Below are 18,996 nucleotides of genomic sequence, written 5' to 3' on the forward strand. Positions count from 1 at the left end.
AGTATACTGTATTCGCTGCTCACAGTGTGGTCTCCTCTACATTGGGGAGACCAAGCGCAGACTGGGTGACCGCTTTGCGGAACATCTCCGCTCAGTCCGCAAGCAGGACCCTGAGCTTCCGGTTGCTTGCCATTTCAACACTCCCCCCTGCTCTCATGCTCACATCTCTGTCCTGGGATTGCTGCAGTGTTCCAGTGAACATCAACGCAAGCTCGAGGAACAGCATCTCATCTACCGATTAGGCACACTACAGCCTGCCGGACTGAACATTGAGTTCAATAATTTCAGAGCATGACAGCCCCCCATTTTACTTTCATTTTTAGTTATTTTTTCTTCCTTTTTACATTTTTTACAATCTTTTTTTGCATTTATTTCATTTCATCTTAGTTTGTTCAGTTTGCTTACCCACTGTTTTTTTCAGGTTGTTTTTCTTCAGGTTTGCACTTGCTGCTGTTCAATATTCAGTGTATTTACACCTAATCTGTACTAATGCTTTGTCTTTCAACAAACCATTAACATATTGTTTGCCTGTTCTCCGTGACCTTTTGGTCAGCTATGTGGCCTGGTCCAATCTGCACCTTCTCCTTTGTTATCTCTTGCCCCACCCCCACCTCACTTGTTTATAATCTGTGACTTTTCTAATATTTGTCAGTTCCGAAGAAGGGTCACTGACCCGAAACTTTAACTCTGCTTCTCTTTCCACAGATGCTGCCAGACCTGCTGAGTGATTCCAGCATTTCTTGTTTTTGTTTCAGATTTCCAGCATCCGCAGTATTTTGCTTTTATTATATGGGTAGAATGGCCTCTTTCTGTGTTGTATCATTCTCTGATTCTAATATCTGAACCCAGGTATCTCTGTATTAGCCACCATATTGATGCGCAGGAACTATTTGTAGGAATGTGTAAGGAATAAAATTAGGCTAAAATTTCGGCACAACATGCTTAAATTAACTCCTCACTTTTATTTCAGTTACTTAAGCAGTATTGTGTGTCATTAATTTCAGATTTAGGCTTTTATATAATACCATTTTAATATGGAGTAGGTTTCTTAATTTCAAACAATAACTTCTTGAGATCAGAGTTAGTGTGTCATCATCAATGCTGTTGGTCTACGGTGATGAAATCATGTTTATGCATGTGCCAATATCATTCAGCATCAACTTACAGTGTCAGCTCTTTTGAAAAGAGCCTCTACAAAACCCTTTTAATGCTGTCATGTTGGCTGCTGGTCAGGTTTCCATGACGTCCGCTTAATCACAAACTTCTATGGTGCCGTGGATCCTCTTAGCTACTCTTGAAAACTCCTTATGTCATTCGAGGCCCCCAGCTGCCAAGAATGAAGTACTTTAATATTGTCATGAACATTGATCTTAAACTGTTACTGGAGTGAAGAAAGGACTTGTTAATCAGATCAGCCGTGGCTGGAAAAGACAATTGCATATTAACAGACAGTGTTTGGAAACACTAAGCAGCCATTCCCTGACACATTCAACCCACAATGGACTTTTGATCACCAGACGTTGAAGGTGGGGGAGCTCACATTCCAGGTTGACTGCTAAGATGGCCGAATACACAAATGGACATGGCAAAACCAGCTAGTCACATGACTAACCTGCTGGGCAACCTGAGTTTTTTGAATTTGTACAGTTTGGACAAAAAGCAGAATGCTCCTGGACTGAGACAATCCTCTCCTGGCTGGCTCGGCACAGCCTCTCCTGTCTGCCTGCTCACCATCTCTTTCTCACTAGCCTCTGAATCCACTGAAGATACATGAACCCCAAGAGAGAAAGGTCTCCTACAGCGAACAAGGTTTAAGAAGAATACTGGGCCCCAATGAAAAGCAAGATCTACCTACAATCAAGGACTGTACAGTAAGCTCGAAGACCCATAACAAAATCTCTTCAGATATTGCCTCAAACTTTTCCACTTTATTTTTCTTCTGCTCTTTCTGTCTCTATTTGCATGTATGTGTCGTGTATGCATGCTAGCGTGGGCGCGCCGTGTATCTGTAGGCGTCAACCAAATTAGAGTTTAAGTTCAAGTTTAATAAATTGCAACTTTTCTTCTTTAAACCTAAGAAAGCCTGTTTGTGCTGGTTTCTTTGCCTAATAATTGGAAAGCGACTGCTTTAAACACGGTGTGTTTAAAATCAAACCCTGTTACAGTAAGACCAGGTGAAGGCTGAGAGGAACCCCTAGACACCTTTCTCACCTGGTTGTAGCACTTACTAGTTCTTACAAGGTTAAGAAGTTTGGCCAATAATTGACTTGGCCCAGTCAGTATGGTTACCTCTAGTCCTGGATTTTGTTCTATCTATAGCATTTTCTGGTACATTCTCCTACTGTACCATATTATAGAAACATAAAGAATGTCTACAGCACAGAAGGAGGCCATTCAGCCTGTCATGTCTCTGATGGCTCTCCACAACTGCAACTCACCTAGTTCCACACCCCGGCCTTTCCCCGTATCCGTGCAATTTTTTTCGCTTCAGATAATTTTCCAATTCTCTTTTGAAGGCCTCGATTGAATCTGCCTCCACCACTCTGTCAGTCAGAGCATTCCAGATCTAAATCACTTGCTGTGTGAAAAAAAGTTTTTCCTCACGTCGCCCCTGGTTCTTTTGACAATCATCTTAAATCGGTGTCTTCTGTTTCTGGATCCTTTGGCCAATGGGAACAGTTTCTCCCTATCTATTCTGTCCAAACCCCTCATGATTTTGAACACTTCTATCAAATCTCCTTTTAATCTTCTCTTCTCCAAGAACAGGCCCAGCTTCTCCAACTTATCCACGTAACTGAAGTTCTTTATTCCTAGAACCATTCTCGTGAATCGTTTCTGCACCCTAAAGCCTTAACATTTTTCCTAAAGTGTGGAGCTCAGAATGGGACACAATATTCCAGTTGTGGCTGAACCAGTGTTATCTTGACTGACTGAGGATTTTTGAAGTCACTTGCGTTCATTAACAATTAAAAAAAATCTTGCAATTGTCGTTTAGTGTGAAAGATTAATGAAGTCAGAATTCAGTCAGAAAATGCAACAATATGAATTTTGCCGCTTTTCGTGTGGTTTCTCTGAGTAAGATTGCTAACTTAGATCAAATTGGGGCAAATTAGGACAATTTTGTACTGTGGACTTGTACCCACAAAGAGCGGGATTGAGGTTGTCCGAATTGACTTAGGATGCTTACAGCCATCAGAGACTTTCAGACCATCAGTCTATGTGGGTTCCAGGCCAGGTCCAGAATGAACTTTCTACCTTACCCACTTCTGAATTCTCAGATTAGTTTTATTTTAAATATAGCTGCATTAGTCCTCATTATTTGGTTCTGGTTTGTATCAAGCTGAAAGTTTTATGTCAATCTAGAGCTTTTGGGATTGTACTTTCTCTGCTATTTTTAGCACACTGTGTAATCTTGTAACAACTAACCTGGGGTTTAAAATAAAACCTGCTTTAAAATAATGTGGACAGGGATTTAATGTCTGCTTTCACTTCTAGAGACTCGAAAGTAGCTCCTGGATATCCAGCCAATATGTCTAATTCTTGTGCACTATCAGGTTGGTAAGGCCAGCAGGCATGAAGGCAGTGGAGTGGCAGGTAATGCTCCCTAATAGAAACATCACCATTTTAGTGATAATAAAACCATAGAAAATTACGGCACAGAAGGAGGCCATTCAGCCCATCGTGTCCATGCCAGCCGAAAAAACTAGCCGTCCAATCTAATCCCACCTTCCAGCACCTGGTCCATACATAGAAAGTGTGAATGGTAATGTGACTAATCTTCAAATATTTCAGTTAAAATAATCTGTATCTGAATTGTACTCATGAAATCACACAAATTAATACAGTTAACTCACTTTTTCCTTGTAAAGATGTTACACTGTAGTAGTCTATCACATTTACTAAATTTGAGTATAAAGAATTATTTATTAGTATGCAAATAGCAGAAAAGGCAACTGCAAGGATAATCTAGGTGCTTGGAACTGTTTTATTTATATCACACCATAGCAATGATTGTTGTATTTATTAGAATTACTTTTTTGAGCTCATTATATATGCTGAAAACTGTCGGAGCGTTTGTTTCTACCGGAACCTTTGTGCGTGAGCTGTTACGTGGGCGAACAGTACGGGTTGTGACACTGGAAGATGGAGGTGCCGGAGGAAGAAGCTATTCGTGAGTTCGTGACAGTAACAGGTGCCGAGGAGGAGCGGGCTCGCTTCTACTTGGAGTCCGCGGATTGGGACCTGCAGGTAACGCCGGGACTCGGGGGAGGGAAAGTGTCTGCGGTCTCTCCTGCTCTCAGCTCTGTCAGAGTCCGCCTCAAGTTTGGGCCTGTGGTAGTGTCCCGTTAAATGACGCCGGGTTAGCGCGATTCCCCCTTTAATGTGATCCTGCTCCGGGGCCGCAAAATGCCGGCCTGGTTCAGCTCCCTCCCCCTTTTTGGGTTGAGCCGGGGTTTCGAGTCATGATTCAGCAACTTGGAGCCGCAGTGCGGGAGTCAGGCCTGAATCAGGGGAGAGATCTGGGAACAGTGAGTCAGTGGCCCAGGGGTGGGTGATAAAGGAGGTGGTTGTAGATGAAAAAAGTGCATGGTTTGTGCTCCATAAGCTATATACCCAATGTTATCTATCGTGCAGCATACCACGGAAGGACTTTCATTGGCCCATGTAGGAGCCTCATTACCAGACATTAATGGTAGATTTGTTTAAAAAGGGGGTCTTTTTCAGGGACGGAGGGCTTTAGTCTGCAATGATCACGACACAGCATTTTGGGAGAGTGTCAGCCTTGTCCATTACAGTGCCTGACATCAAGATCTTGATTAGGGAGTTGATCACCAGAAAGCCTGGAATTGGACTTGGATGTCTAGAACATTGAGGTGGCTAGCACATCACCAGGCTGCCTTCTATCATGTAAAAGCAGACGTCTGCAATGTAACTGATGAGAAACTGAGGCTTGGGATGACAACTGTGGCAAGATATCACTTGAATGTTGTGTGATCAAACACAGAGGTAAGAGTTGCAATTGAAACTCTTCCCCCAACTTTTGGATCATAGTTTTATGTAAAACTTTTCCACTGAAATAGAGGTTAAGGAGGGATCTAATAAAGGTTTTCAAAATTATGCAAGTTTTGAGAGGATAAATAGTGAAACACTTTCCATTTCTAGGCTATTCCAAAAAAGAGGTATAAACTAGATTAGCATGAGAATGAAAAGGGAACTTCAAAGTTTTTTTCCTCACCCAAGGTTATTAGGACATGGATTGTTTTATCATCAGTGACTGAGGCAGATGACATAAGTCAAATGGGTCACTGACCTGAAACTTTAACTCTGCTTCTCTCTCCACAGGATGCTGCCAGACCTGTTGAGTATTTCCATCATTTCTTGTTTTTATTTAAGTCAAAAGGAAAATGGATAACTATTTGAAAAGGGGAAAAATAAGACTGCAAGGAATGAAAATGGGATTAAAGTTGACTTCTAGTTGTAAAGCTAACATGTACAATGGAGTAAAAAGCTGCCTTTTGCGATTCTACATAATAAATGGGGAAAAAGAAACAACTGATGGTGAAAATAAGTTAAACTTTAAAGAGAAAAGACCTAGGAAGAAGGTAGGAAGCTTAAAGGGCGAAGAATAAAATGAGAGACTTTAGCTAAAAAGATTTAGATTTAAGAAAATGTGGTAAAAGCAAAGAGCAATCAAATTAGTCTGATGTAGACCATGACTCTTTTCTGGGACCATGGAAATATCTTTCAAACCCTTAGATTATGCTGCATGACGTACACATTTGTGCAGTTCCGTAACATTCCTGGTAATGTAATCATGCAGAGCTATCCTCAATGACTGGGCAGAGACCCACAGAAATGCAGTTCCTTGGTGTTTTCATTATGTTTGGTGAAGGAAATTATTAATCAGAATGATTGGAAAATTTAAGGCATTTGTTTTTAGACAGTTTCTGAACTAAATATATTCAAAGCAAAATTGCACCATAGCAATCTAGGCAGTCCTATTCCATTCAGAGTGGATACCACTTCTGTTGCTGAGGTTTCACTGGTGTTCTTGTGCTTCAGTCCCCACTTACCTACAGTGCTGCCTGTAAGTTCACAGGCATCAGCTGCCTTCAATCAAATGACTGTTCTTCATCTGTTAGCTTAGCAAGTCAATATCAGTAGGATATTTGACTGGGAGATATCACAGGTGAGCTGTCTCTTGTTCTGCCCCAATGTTAACACTTTCCAACAAGAGTTACCGTGATCAGGAATGGGAACCCTGGTTGAATTTTCTCCTTGCAGACCTAGAACACTGAGGCCATTTGTAGCATCTCCCTGCTATCACCATTGATTGAGATCCGGTAACTTGCATAGACTGCAAATTGATTCGGTGACCTTCTGGTCTGTACGCACACTGAATGAATAATTGAGGATGAGTCATCAAATCTGTTTAGCCATGTTGATTTGGTATAGACAATGCACATATTCTTGAGTTCACTGGTTTATTAAACAGATTCAGATTTGAGTGGGGCAGACAAAATTCAGTAGTGGAGTGCTTGCCGCCAATCTTTTCCAACAATTGTGAATAGGGTACGCAATTGTGAATAGTTGTGGTATGCTTAACATCAGTTGCTAATTCTGGTCATTGCTGCATGTTTTCTGAATGGCTGCGTTTGCTGACAATGCCACTGCTCGGTGGCGCAGTACTTGCACATGTGCAAATGCAGCCTCATGCACTGAAATGTCACTGTCTGCGAAGGTTTTTTTGGCAGCTGCCAGTAGCAAAGATGGCGCTGCTCAATTTATCACAGAAATGAAAACAAATGAAACCAAAAGGTGATCGCTGCCTCATCGCTTCCACCCTTTTGCTCTGCCTCTGCTCCCCACTCCCTCCCACTTCTCGTCCCCATTCCTGCTCCCCGCAATGGGTTGCTTAATGAATTTTATTGACTATTATTTCTGGATGCAAACCCGAATTTTAAAGCATTTTAAAATGAGATTTCTAATATTTTGGAAGTTGGACAGATAAATCCTGGGAGCTCGTGTTCAGTATGATTGTGTGTGCAATTCAACAGAATCCGTGGCCTCACCACTTCTTCCCCCTTGGCCGCTTGCTCCCCCGCCCCCCCCCCTTTCCCTCCCCTGCCTACCTTGTTACTCTCTCTCTTCCCTGCTACTCCGTGAGGGGAAGAAAGACAGCGAACGTGGGAGGGAGCAGGGGCAGAGCAGAAGGGAGGAATCGGCGAGGCTGGGAGCGAGGGCCCACGGGCAGCAGGAGGGGGGGAAGATGATGTGGGGAGTGAGCAGTCGAGTGGGGAGAAGTAGCAAGGCCGTGAGTGGAGAGAAGTAGCAAGGCCGTGAGTGATGAGCGACGAATGACGTTTTCACGTGTGTGCGTGAATTAGTCCTGGCCAGCCGGGTGCTGACGTAGGCTGTGCATGCGCAGCACCATACTGGCAGCAAGAGTCTGTTCTGCTCATGTGCGAATCTGGGAGCACTCTGACAGCGCTGGGCTGCGTTATGAGGTGTTACTTTGTTTCTGAACATTGGACAAGATGTTCACTGCAAATTGAGGGTGTAACATTGATAATCTAATCACTCTGTCTTCATTTGAAACGTCTCATATTACTCTAATGGGCTATCGAGCCTAAAGGTCTGTGGGATCCTGCCTGGTCTGAGATTTTTGTGCAACTGCAGTAAAGTTAATTTGATGCTTGAGAAAGGTCTCCAGTATTGTGTGTTTGGTTGCAGCTTGCCCTGGGTAGCTTTTATGAAGAAGGTGGTGACGATGATGTGATAACTCTTCCACAGCCTGAACCCAGTACAGGTTTGAGAACCGTAGCACCAAGGTGAGGTCCTCATGCTTGCGTAAGACTCTGTATGATTCTTGATGCTTTCCCCTTTATTATTCTCCTCTATCCTCTCACTTGCTTTTCATATCTTGCTGGGGTATTGATCCGTTGTCGTATCTGGTTTTTGTCCAAGTACCTAATTTTTGTGTGAGCCTACAAAGTGAGTGCTGGCCGGTTAACTTTAACGCCCCCAGGTACTCTTTCTAATGTGGATTGCTGGGTGGTCACTGGAAACAGGAGTCTTGCAGCTAAGTTCCCTGCTTAAATAATATGTTTTATCCCTGCACTACAGTCAACAATTGCTGGGAAATGGGAATGTTCCACTGGTGCAGCGAGTGGTGCTTGTCTGAAATTAAAACCTGTGGTTGAGGTGGTGAGGGTTTCGCTCAACATCTAACTCTTGCTGACCTAGGTGTACTCTTTGTTAACAGCAGAAATCAAACATTGGGGAAAATTTCAATTTCCCTCACCACAGGCATTTTATTTTAATGAGTACAAACAATAAAATAAAACATCAAATCAGACTTGGTGTTCCATCCCCTGAACTTTGATTCCACAGCTATGTATGCATGCCACTACCTATGTTGAATTTTAAAACCTTTTCTAATGCTACATGGTTTTTAATTGGTTTCCAAATTATGTTGTGGTCAGCCTTGTGTTTAATTTCATTGTTGAGGCTGAGTGTAACGATGGTGCTACCAGGATTTATCTTTAACACTTGCAGCACCAAATCTGTTTGTTTCGTTTTTCTAATGGCCAAGAATACAAAAGCTAATTGTAATGTAATTGTTGGTTACTATGTGGAACTACAAGGAATATGAAAAGATTCCTTGATTTAGATACACGGTGTGTAAGTATATTGGGATGGCTGAGAATGTTGAGGTTATTGATAATTTAATTTACCTTTTATCTCTCTTTCCCTCACATTGGCATTTTCTGTCTCAGTCCTGTATTACTCCATCCCAGTTTTTACTTTCTGCTGCTGTTTGTAGGTGTCACCTTTTTGCTGTCTTCTGCCTTAGTTGGATGTTTTTGCATGGTGTATAGGCCGTGACACAATGTATCTTCTTCAAAAAAATCTTATCACCAGGGAATTGTCAGTTGCCACACTAAGTGAGAGCTTTCTAGGACACTGGAACAATTGTTTAGCCACTTCAAATGAACCCCAATTAATCTATGTCTGAGCAGGGCATTGTGGATATGGTATGAGACTAATTGATTTAATAGTTCATCCACTAAGGGACCTAAAAGGAAGCGAAAAGGGCATTGCTCTCGGGTGGATTGTGTTTACATTGGGGGGGTGGAAGCAGAGGGGGATTGTTCTCAATTAAGGGCAGTAAAAAGTCTCCAATGTAAATACAGATGTCATGAATCGGCAGCAAGAGAGAAACAGTGTCCTGATGACCACCATAATCATGTAATTTAGTACAGTAGCATGCTATTTAACAGCCCACACCCATTATATTATGCTGCCGATCTGCGTCAAATAAAATCTATTTAATGACTCATTCTTTGATTTCTGTCTGGCCCTGTTTTAAACGCATCATCAGAGCGTTCTTTGCTGTGACATAAGCCAGTGTTCTATGCCCTAGATAACCATTTCCTCGTAGGAGAGTGAGAATTAATTGCCATCTCTTCAGTTAATGAAAGATATTTATTTACACTTATACCATATTTATTTGCTAAAATTGAAAGCAAAAAAATTGAAAGTAAATAATCAGGTGAAGTGTCCTTTATCTGATTATAATAATGTATCTCCTTTTATTTTTAAATTATAGTGATGCCCGAGTAACCTCGTTCAGAGATTTGTGGCATGAAGAGAAAGATGACGAAGATGACGAGGGCCAAAGGTCTGCGGATCAAACAATTTTTCAACTATAATTTTGTCATTCTCTGTACAATACACTAAAGTCTTCCATATTGGAACACGCCAGTACATTTTTTCATGTGACTTTCACACATGAGAATTTGTTAAATATTTGAAGGGAATCTAAATTACAGGGCTATGGGGAAAGATCATGGAGGTGGGACTAATTGAATAACTCGATCAAAGAGCTGGCACAATCTCAATGGGCCAAATGGCCTCCTGTTCTGTACCACTTTGTGATACTGTGTGTGTGAGATACAGACAGTTGACACAGTTGTTACTGGTTCCTACTGAGTTTAATACATGATAAGCAGTGATGCATCAAACAGTTGAGCAAAATGTACACCAGAGAGTGTCCTGATAACCTGTTCCAATTTATATACCATCAAATTCTCACTGGATTATGGCCTGTGCAATTCCCCTGCTTCATTCTGTTCATCTTTGAGGTAGTTGTCACTGCTGAATTTTACCAACCTGATGGGGATCTGCCCCTTATTTCCCAGGTGGGAGCCTCTTGCTTATTTGTACAGCATACAGTTGGACAACAACAATGAGTCACGTACTATAGCTCTTCAGTTTAACCTAAAGGGATTTAACTAGCCATTTTGAATATGGATTGTTGTGAGTTGTCTGGTTGGAGACTTGCAGGATTTGGGGAGCGAGGGTCTTCTGAACATTAAGGAGTTAGCAGTTGGCAAGACTGAAGGATAGCCAGAATGTCGACCATTGCACCATATTAATGATTTAGATGAGGGAACTATATGTAATAGCTCCAAATTTGCAGATGAGACAAAACTGGGTGGGAGGGTGAGTGTGAGGAGGATGCAGAGGGGCTTCAGGGTGATTTGGACAAGTTAAATGAGTGGGCAAATGCATGGCAGATGCAGTATAATGTGGATAAATGTGAGGTTATCCACTTTGATAGCAAAAACAGGAAGGTAGATTATTATCTGAATGGCTATAAACTGAGAGAGAGGAATATGCAACAAGACCTGGGTGTTCTCGTGCACAAGTCGCTGAAGGTAAGCATGCAGGTGCAACAGGCGGTAAAAAAGACAAATGGTATGTTGGCCTACGTAGTGAGAGGATTCGAGTACAGGAGCAGGGCTGTCTTGCTGTAATTATACAGGGCCTTGGTGAGGCCACAGCTGGAATATTGTGTGCAGTTTTGGTCTCCTTATCTGAGGAAGGATGCTCTTGCTATAGAGGGAGTGCAGCGAAGGTTTACCAGACTGATTTCTGGGATGGCGGGACTCTCCTATGAGGAGAGATTGAGTCGGTTAGGATTCCATTCACTGGAGTTCAGAAGAGTGAGGGGGGATCTCACAGAAACCTATAAAATTCTAACCAGATTTGACAGGGTAGATGCAGAAAGGATGTTGGGGGAAGTCCATAACCAGGGGTCATAGTCTAAGGATACGGGGTAAACCTTTCAGGACTGAGGTGAGGAGAAATTACTTCACCCAGAGAGTGATGAGCCTGTGGAATTCGCTACCACAGAAAGCAGTTGAAGCCAAAACATTGTATGTTTTCAAGAAGGAGTTAGATATAACTCTTGGGGCGAAAGGGATCAAAGGATATGGAGGGAAAGCAGGAACAGGTTACTGAGTTGGATGATCAGCCATGATCATAATGAATGGCGGAGCACGCTCAAAGGGCCAAATGGCCTACTCCTTCTATGTTTCTGTGTACCTGGAGGCCGTCCAGAGAGGCGGTGGTGGTGGTGGTGGTTGGAGGGGAAGCGCAATGGGGAAGTTGTAGGGGATTCAATAAATCGGGGAACAATCCTTTGTAAGCAGGATTGAGAGTCCCAGATGTTATGTTGCCGTCCTGATGGCTGGGTGAAGGACATCTTGAACTGGCTTTAAAGGATCTGGGGGGGGGTGGGGGGAATCCAGTTGTTGTGATCCATGTTCGGACCAACAACACAGAGAAGAGTAGGCAAGAAGTCCTGTTTGGAGAGCATTAGGAGCTAAATTAAAGAACAAGACCTCAAGGGATCGCTGAATTATAATGTGTGCCACATGCCAGTTGGCATAGGGATAAACACATTAGGGAGATGATCACACGGCTGAAGGAGTGGTATGGAAACGATGGGTTCCATTTCATGGCACACTGGCACAAGAAGGAATTATACTGCTGGGACAGGCTCCACCTCAACTGAGCTGGGGCCAGAGTCTTAGCAGCAAGTATAAATAGGACAGTCACAAGGGCTTTAAACTAATAAGTGGAGAGAGGGCTCGGGTGGAAGAGGTAATTTAGATAATAGTTTGAAAACAAATGAAAGGGAAGAGAGTAGAGTAGCAGTCAGAAATTGTGCTTTAGGCAATGCAGATAAAGAGAAAACCAAAAGATGTAAATAAGTTAGGGGAGAGAAATAAGAAATGTGTGAGTAAACATTAGAACAGAAGTACAGTTTAGGGTATGTGGCCCAAATAAAGCACTCTTTATACAAACGCACGGTAGGTAAATTGGCCATTGTAAATTGTCCCTAGTGTAGGTAGGTGGTAGAATGGTGGGGATGTGGTAGAGAATATGGGATTAATGTAGGATTAGTATAAATGGGTGATTGTTGGTTGGCATAGACTCGGTGGACCGAAGGGCCTGTTTCAGTGCTGTATCTCTCTATGACTCTCTCTAAATTGACTGAACTCCAGGTGCAAATTCAACTTGGAGGATGTGACATGGTAGCCATTACTGAGACATGGCTGCAAGGCAGTCAGAACTGGGAACTAAATATACCAGGTTATAAAGTCTAAAGGAAAGGTAGGGAAAATGATAGAGGGAGAAGAGTAGCCTTTGTGATTAAGGATGAAATCACTTCAACGATAAGTGAGGATATAAGTGAGAGGTAAGCAGGCAGTGGAGACTTCATGGAAAGAATTAAATAGCAAAGGATTTAAGATTGTAGTGGGAATTGTGTCTTGGCTTGGTAGCAGCTGTGAAGTGCTAAAGTGTATAAATGCAGATATTAGACAAGCATTTAGTAAAGGCAGTGTGGTTTTAGTGGGGGATTCTAACCTGCATATAGACTGGGATAAGCAGACTAGCACGTGTCAAAAGTAGTGAATTTCTTAAGTATGTCCGGGATAGTTTTGTGCAGCAATATGTCCTACAGCCAAAAGAGGCATTGCAAAACAGAGCATGAATATTTATGTAATAGGGATCATAATATGATCGAGTTCAGCATAGTATTTGAAAGGGACAAATGTGAAACAACTATTAAGATTCTAAATTTAGGTCAGGCTGGCTTCAACAGTAAATTGGGCAAATCTTTTAATGGGTAAAATGACAAGGTTAGTGAGAAGTTTTTTAAAATGTGATCGTTTATACCCCTTAGTAGCAAGAGCTCTACTTGCCAAACAAAAAGCCATGGATAACTAAAGAGGGTAAGAGGCAACATAAAACTAAAAGAAAAAGCATATAAAAAAATGCAAAAATAGGACTGGTCCTGGCCAATGGGAAAGATATAAAGAACAGCAAAAGGTGAAAAAACGACTAGTAAGAGCTACAAAATAGGAGAATGAAAAAAACTTACAAGGGATATCACAGTTCACACAAAAAATTTTAAGTTCCATTTGGAAAAAGAGGGAGGTCAGGTGCAATGTGGGACTCCTTGAAAACTGATGAGTGATGTTATCAGTGAAAATAAGGAAATGGCAGACACGATCAATAATTACTTTGTGTCAGTATTTATAGTTGAGGAAGAGGCCAACCTGCTGGAAATCCCAAGAAAACTAAGATTGAATCAGGACAGGGCTTTACCAAAATTAACGTAAGTAAAATAACAGTCATCAAGAAAATAATGGCACTAAAGAGTGTCAAATCCCCAGGACCAGATGGTTTTCATTCCAGCGTTTTAAAGGAATTAGTGAGAACATTGCAGATGCCCCAATTATAATCTTCCAAAGTTATTTCGATTCAGGAACCATTTCTTTAGAGAGGAAAATTGTGCATATCACTCAGCTATTTAAGAAAAATGAGAGTGGGAAACCAGGGAATCATAGACAGTTAGCCTAACATTTGTTGGGAAATACAACAGTCTAATAATTTAGGATGGGGTGCCTGAACGCCTTGAAAATTTTCATCTGTTGAGAGAAAGCCAGCATGGATTTGGGAAGGTGATCCATGAAGAATCCGATTGAATGTTTTAAAGAGGTGACTAAAGTATTGAACAAGCGAATGTCTATGGATGTTATTTATACAGCTTGCCAGAAGGCATTTGATAAAGTCCTCGTAAGACACTTGGCTAATGTTGAAGCTCATGGAATTAGGAAATTGGCTGAGCAGCAGGAGACAGAGGAAGGATAATAGGCAGGTACTCTAATTGGTACAATGTGACCAGTGGTGTCCCAAAAGGATCTGTGTTGGAGCCTTATCTATTCACTTTATTCATTACTGACTTAGATAATGGGATAGAAAGCCACATATCTACATTCTGATGACACACAGTTAGGCGGCAGTGTAAATGGAGCTATAAAATTACAAAAAAAAATTGACGTGAATGGGCAAAACTGGAAAATGGATTTCAGTGTAGTCAAATATACGGTCACCCACTTTCAACCTATATAGGATAGAATAGGGTGCTTTCTAAATGGTGAAATGCAAGAAACAGTAGAGGTCCAAAGAAATTTGCGGGTCCTCGTACACCGATCATTAAAATGTCAGGAATGGGTGTAGAGCATAACCAAGCAGGCTGATGGAATACTTGCCTTTATATCTGGAACAGCAACATACAAGGGTGTAAAAGTCATGTTTCAGCTATACAAAGTCCTGGTTAAGCCACACCTGGACTGCTATGAGCAGTTCTGGCACCACCCCTTAGGAAGCATATATTTGCCTTGGGGGGTGTACGGCGTAGATTTACTAGAATGATACCTGGACTGTAAGTGTTAAATTACAAAGCGAGATTGCACAAGTTAGGATTGTATTCCTTGGAATTTGCAAGTTAAGTAGGTGATTTGATTGAAGTTTTCAAGATATCAAGGGGAACTATTTCTGTTCTATAGGGAGTCTAGGAGTAGTGGACATAATCTTAAAAATGAGACCCAGACCTTTCAGGAGTGAAATTAGGAAACACCTGTACATGCAAACAGTGGTAAAAGTTTGGAACTCTTCTGCAAATGGTAATTGATGCTAGATTTATTAATTTTAAAACAGATAGGCAGATATTTGTTAACTAAAGGTATTGAAAAATATGGGACAAAAGCTGGTATATAAAGTCAGGTTGCAGATCAGCCATGATCTAATTAATGGCAGAACAAGTTCGAGGGGCAAATATGGCCACTCCTGTTCTTTTGTTCTTAAAATATGACTCTCATATTAGAACATACATAGAACATAGAACAGTACAGCACAGTACAGGCCCTTCGGCCCACGATGTTGTGCCGAACCTTTAACCTACTCTTAAGATCAAACTAACTACCTACCCTTCATTCTACTATCATCCATGTACCTATCCAAGAGTCGCTTAAATGCTCCTAATGTATCTGCTTCTACTACCACCGCTGGCAGCGCATTCCACGCACCCACCACTCTCTGTGTAAAGAACCTACCTCTGACATCTCCCCAAAACCTTCCTCCAATCACCTTAAAATTATGCCCCCTGGTGATAGCCCTTTCTGCCCTGGGAAAAAGTCTCTGACTATCCACTCTATCTATGCCTCTCATCATCTTGTACCCCTCTATCAAGTCACCTCTCATCCTTCTTCGCTCCAATGAGAAAAGCCCTAGCTCCCTCAATCTTTCTTCGTAGGACATGCCCTCCAGTCCAGGCAGCATCCTGGTAAATCTCCTCTGCACCCTCTCTAAAGCTTCCACATCCTTCCTATAATGAGGCGACCAGAACTGAACACAATATTCCAAGTGTGGTAGAACCAGGGCCTTCTAGAGCTGCAGCATAACCTCGTGGCTCTTAAACTCAATCCCCCTGTTAATGAAAGCCAACGCACCATATGCCTTCTTAACAACCCATCAACTTGGGTGGCAACTTTGAGCAATCTATGGACATGGACCCCAAGATCCCTCTGTTCCTCCACACTACCAAGAATCCTGACTTTAAGCCTGTATTCCGCATTCAAATTCGACCTTCCAAAATGAATCACTTCACACTTTTCCAGGTTGAACTCCATCTGCCACTTCTCAGCCCAGCTCTGCATCTTGTCAATGTCCCATTGCAACCTACAACAGCCTTCCACACTATCCACAACTCCAGCAACCTTCGTGTCATCGGCAAACTTGCTAACCCAGCCTTCCACTTCCTCATCCAAGTCATTTATAAAAATCACAAAGAGCAGAGGTCCCAGAACAGATCCTTGTGGAACACCACTGGTCACCGAGCTCCATGCTGAATACTTTCCATCTACTACCACCCTCTGACTTCTATGGGCCAGCCAATTTTCTATCCAGACAGCCAACTTTCCCTGAATCCCATGCCTCTTTACTTTCTGAATGAGCCTACCACGGGCAACCTTATCAAACGCCTTGCTAAAATCCACATACACCACATCCACTGCTCTTCCTTCATCAATGTGTTTTGTCACATCTTCAAAGAATTCAATAAGGCTTGTGAGGCATGACCTGCCCCTCACAAAGCCATGCTGACTGTCTCTAATCAAACCATGCTTTTCCAAATAATCATAAATCCAGTCTCTCAGAATCCTCTCCAATAATTTGCCCACTACCGACGTAAGACTGACTGGTCTATAATTCCCAGGGTTATCCCTATTCCCTTTCTTGAACAAGGGAACAACATTTGCCACCCTCCAATCAACCGATACTACTCCAGTGGACAGTGAAGACTCAAAGATCATCGCCAAAGGCGCAGTAATCTCTTCCCTCACTTCCCGTAATATCCTTGGGTATATCCCGTCTGGCCCCGGGGACTTATCTGTCCTCATATCATTCAAAATTTCCAGCACATCCTCCCTCTTAACCTCAATCTGTTCGAGCATATCAGCCTGTTCCACGCTGTCCTCACCAGGACCAGGTCCCTGTCACTAGTGAATACTGAAGCAAAGTATTCATTTAGGACCTCCCCTACCTCCTCCGACTCCAGGCACAAGTTCCCTCCACTATCCCTGATCGTCCCTACCCTCACTCTGGCCATCCTCTTGTTCCTCACATAAGTGTAGAACGCCTTGGGATTTTCCTTAATCCTACCCGCCAAGACTTTTTCATGTCCCCTTCTAGCTCTCCTAAGTCCATTCTTCAGTTCCTTCCTGGCTACCTTGTAACCCTCTAGAGCCCTGTCTGATCCTTGCTTCCTCAACCTTAAGTAAGCTTCCTTCTTCCTCTTGACTAGCTGTTCCACATCTCTTGTCATCCAAGGTTCCTTCACCCTACCATCCCTTCCCTGCCTCATCGGGACAAACCTATCCAGCAGTCGCAGCAAGTGCTCCCTAAACAACCTCCACATTTCTGTCGTGCATTTCCCTGAGAACATCTGTTCCCAATTTATGCTCCCCAGTTCCTGCCTAATAGCATTGTAATTCCCCCTCCCCCAATTAAATATTTTCCCATCCCGTCTGCTCCTGTCCCTCTCCATGACTATAGTAAAGGTCAGGGAGTTGTGATCACTGTCACCGAAATGCTCTCCCACCGAGAGATCTGCCACCTGGCCTGGTTCGTTGCCAAGCACCAAGTCCAACATAGTCTCCCCTCTAGTCGGCCTATCTACATATTGTCAGGAAACCTTCCTGGACACACCTGACAAAAACTGCTCTGTCCAAACTATTTGCACTAAGGAGGTTCCAATCAATATTAGGGAAGTTGAAGTCACCCATGACAACAACCCTGTTACTTCTGCACCTTTCCAAAATCTGCCTCCCAATCTGTTCCTCCATGTCTCTGTTGCTATTGGGGGGTCTATAGAAAACTCTCAATAAAGTGACTGCTCCTTTCCTGTTTCTGACTTCCACCCATAGTGACTCAGTATACAAACCCTCCTCGACGACCTCCCTTTCTGCAGCTGTGATACTATCCCTGATTAGCAATGCCACTCCCCCACCTCTTTTACCTCCCTCCCTATTCCTTTTGAAACATCTAAACCCCGGAACATCCAACATCCATTCCTGTCCCTGTGATATCCACGTCTCAGTAATGGCCACAACATCGTAGCTCCAAGTACTGATCCATGCTCTAAGTTCATCACCCTTATTCCTGACACTTCTTGCGTTAAAATAGACACACTTGAACCCATCATACTGGCTGCAACTTTGCCCTGCATCTCTAGAGCAATTGAATTGTTGGCCAGATTGCTGCAAGTGAGCAGAGACTGCCTAGCCAAGTACTGAGTATGTGTGCTCTGACTCAGAGTAAGGGCAGTTGAAATTAGACTCTGCTTGCACGCTTCTTAATGCCTAGTTCAAATGTTTGTACACACGTCATTCCCCTTTCAATTGCTAGCAATATGGGATACAAGTTCAGAGCAGGAAATATATATGTGTAGTTATGTCTAATTTGACAGGCATTAACCAAATTGTATTCAGACACACAGTTACTATTATTTTGACTGACAGTCTTTTTTTTCTTATCCCTTTGCAGTCAGTCTTTACTGTGGTTAGTTTGTTCACCTGGATTTGAAACCATAGCTACTGTATCCTCCCATTTTTTCTTTGTAGCCATTAAGCTGTTAAGATAGATGAAAAATGTTATTTATGGGGCTTTCAAGATCATGAGGCTGTTAACTAATGCAGGATTTGTTATTTTGTTACTATTGTTCTACTACACGTGCATTTAAACATCTATTCCTATTGTATTCTACAATTCCATGATTGTGCAGGTAGAGCTCCTTCTTAGTGTATGTCGCAGTGTGAAGCCTGAGGTGCACAAGTTACTCGGATAATAAAAAAAAATGTATTTAAGGAGAGTGTCTTTGGCCCACTTGCTGATGTGGTTATGGAGTGGGGTGGATGGTTTAAATGTTGTGACAAGCATGTTTTGCGACGTTGCGAGTTGGAAACGAACACACTTTTGATACAATATTGTGAGAGTCCCAATTTTAAGTCTGCTATTGTACAGTAGGTTGTTTCCTTTCTAAATTTTTTTTTCTAAGGCCATTCATTAACACTACTGCTTTCTTGGCTTAAAAACCTGAGCATTTTGTAGTTTTAGCTCTGAAACTTAGTGACTCCTCCACTGCCCCACCACACGCACATATGGGAATGTGTTTACTGTACAGTTCTGGAAATTGTTTAATGCTAAAACTTAGTGTTTACTGTGTACTTGTGCAAATAAAATTTGTGGCAGCATTAATTCATTGGTTAATCCTGTAATAAGAAAAAGTAGTTACTG

At 42.3% G+C, this 18,996-nt stretch overlaps 1 protein-coding gene across 1 annotated transcript in view; it reads left to right on the top strand.

The window, feature by feature from the left end:
* Positions 1-4,101: 4,101 nt before the first annotated feature.
* nsfl1c (NSFL1 (p97) cofactor (p47)) overlaps positions 4,102-18,996 on the top strand; it is a 35,578-nt gene continuing 20,683 nt past the window's right edge. The window contains exons 1-3 of the mRNA XM_068048254.1: positions 4,102-4,248; positions 7,735-7,832; positions 9,614-9,685. Of these exons, the coding sequence (XP_067904355.1) occupies positions 4,144-4,248; positions 7,735-7,832; positions 9,614-9,685 (275 nt within the window). The 5' untranslated portion in view covers positions 4,102-4,143. The remainder of the gene's footprint in view (positions 4,249-7,734; positions 7,833-9,613; positions 9,686-18,996) is intronic.

Source organism: Heterodontus francisci, chromosome 16 (genome assembly GCF_036365525.1).
Source record: "Heterodontus francisci isolate sHetFra1 chromosome 16, sHetFra1.hap1, whole genome shotgun sequence".
NCBI classification, from domain to species: domain Eukaryota; kingdom Metazoa; phylum Chordata; class Chondrichthyes; order Heterodontiformes; family Heterodontidae; genus Heterodontus; species Heterodontus francisci.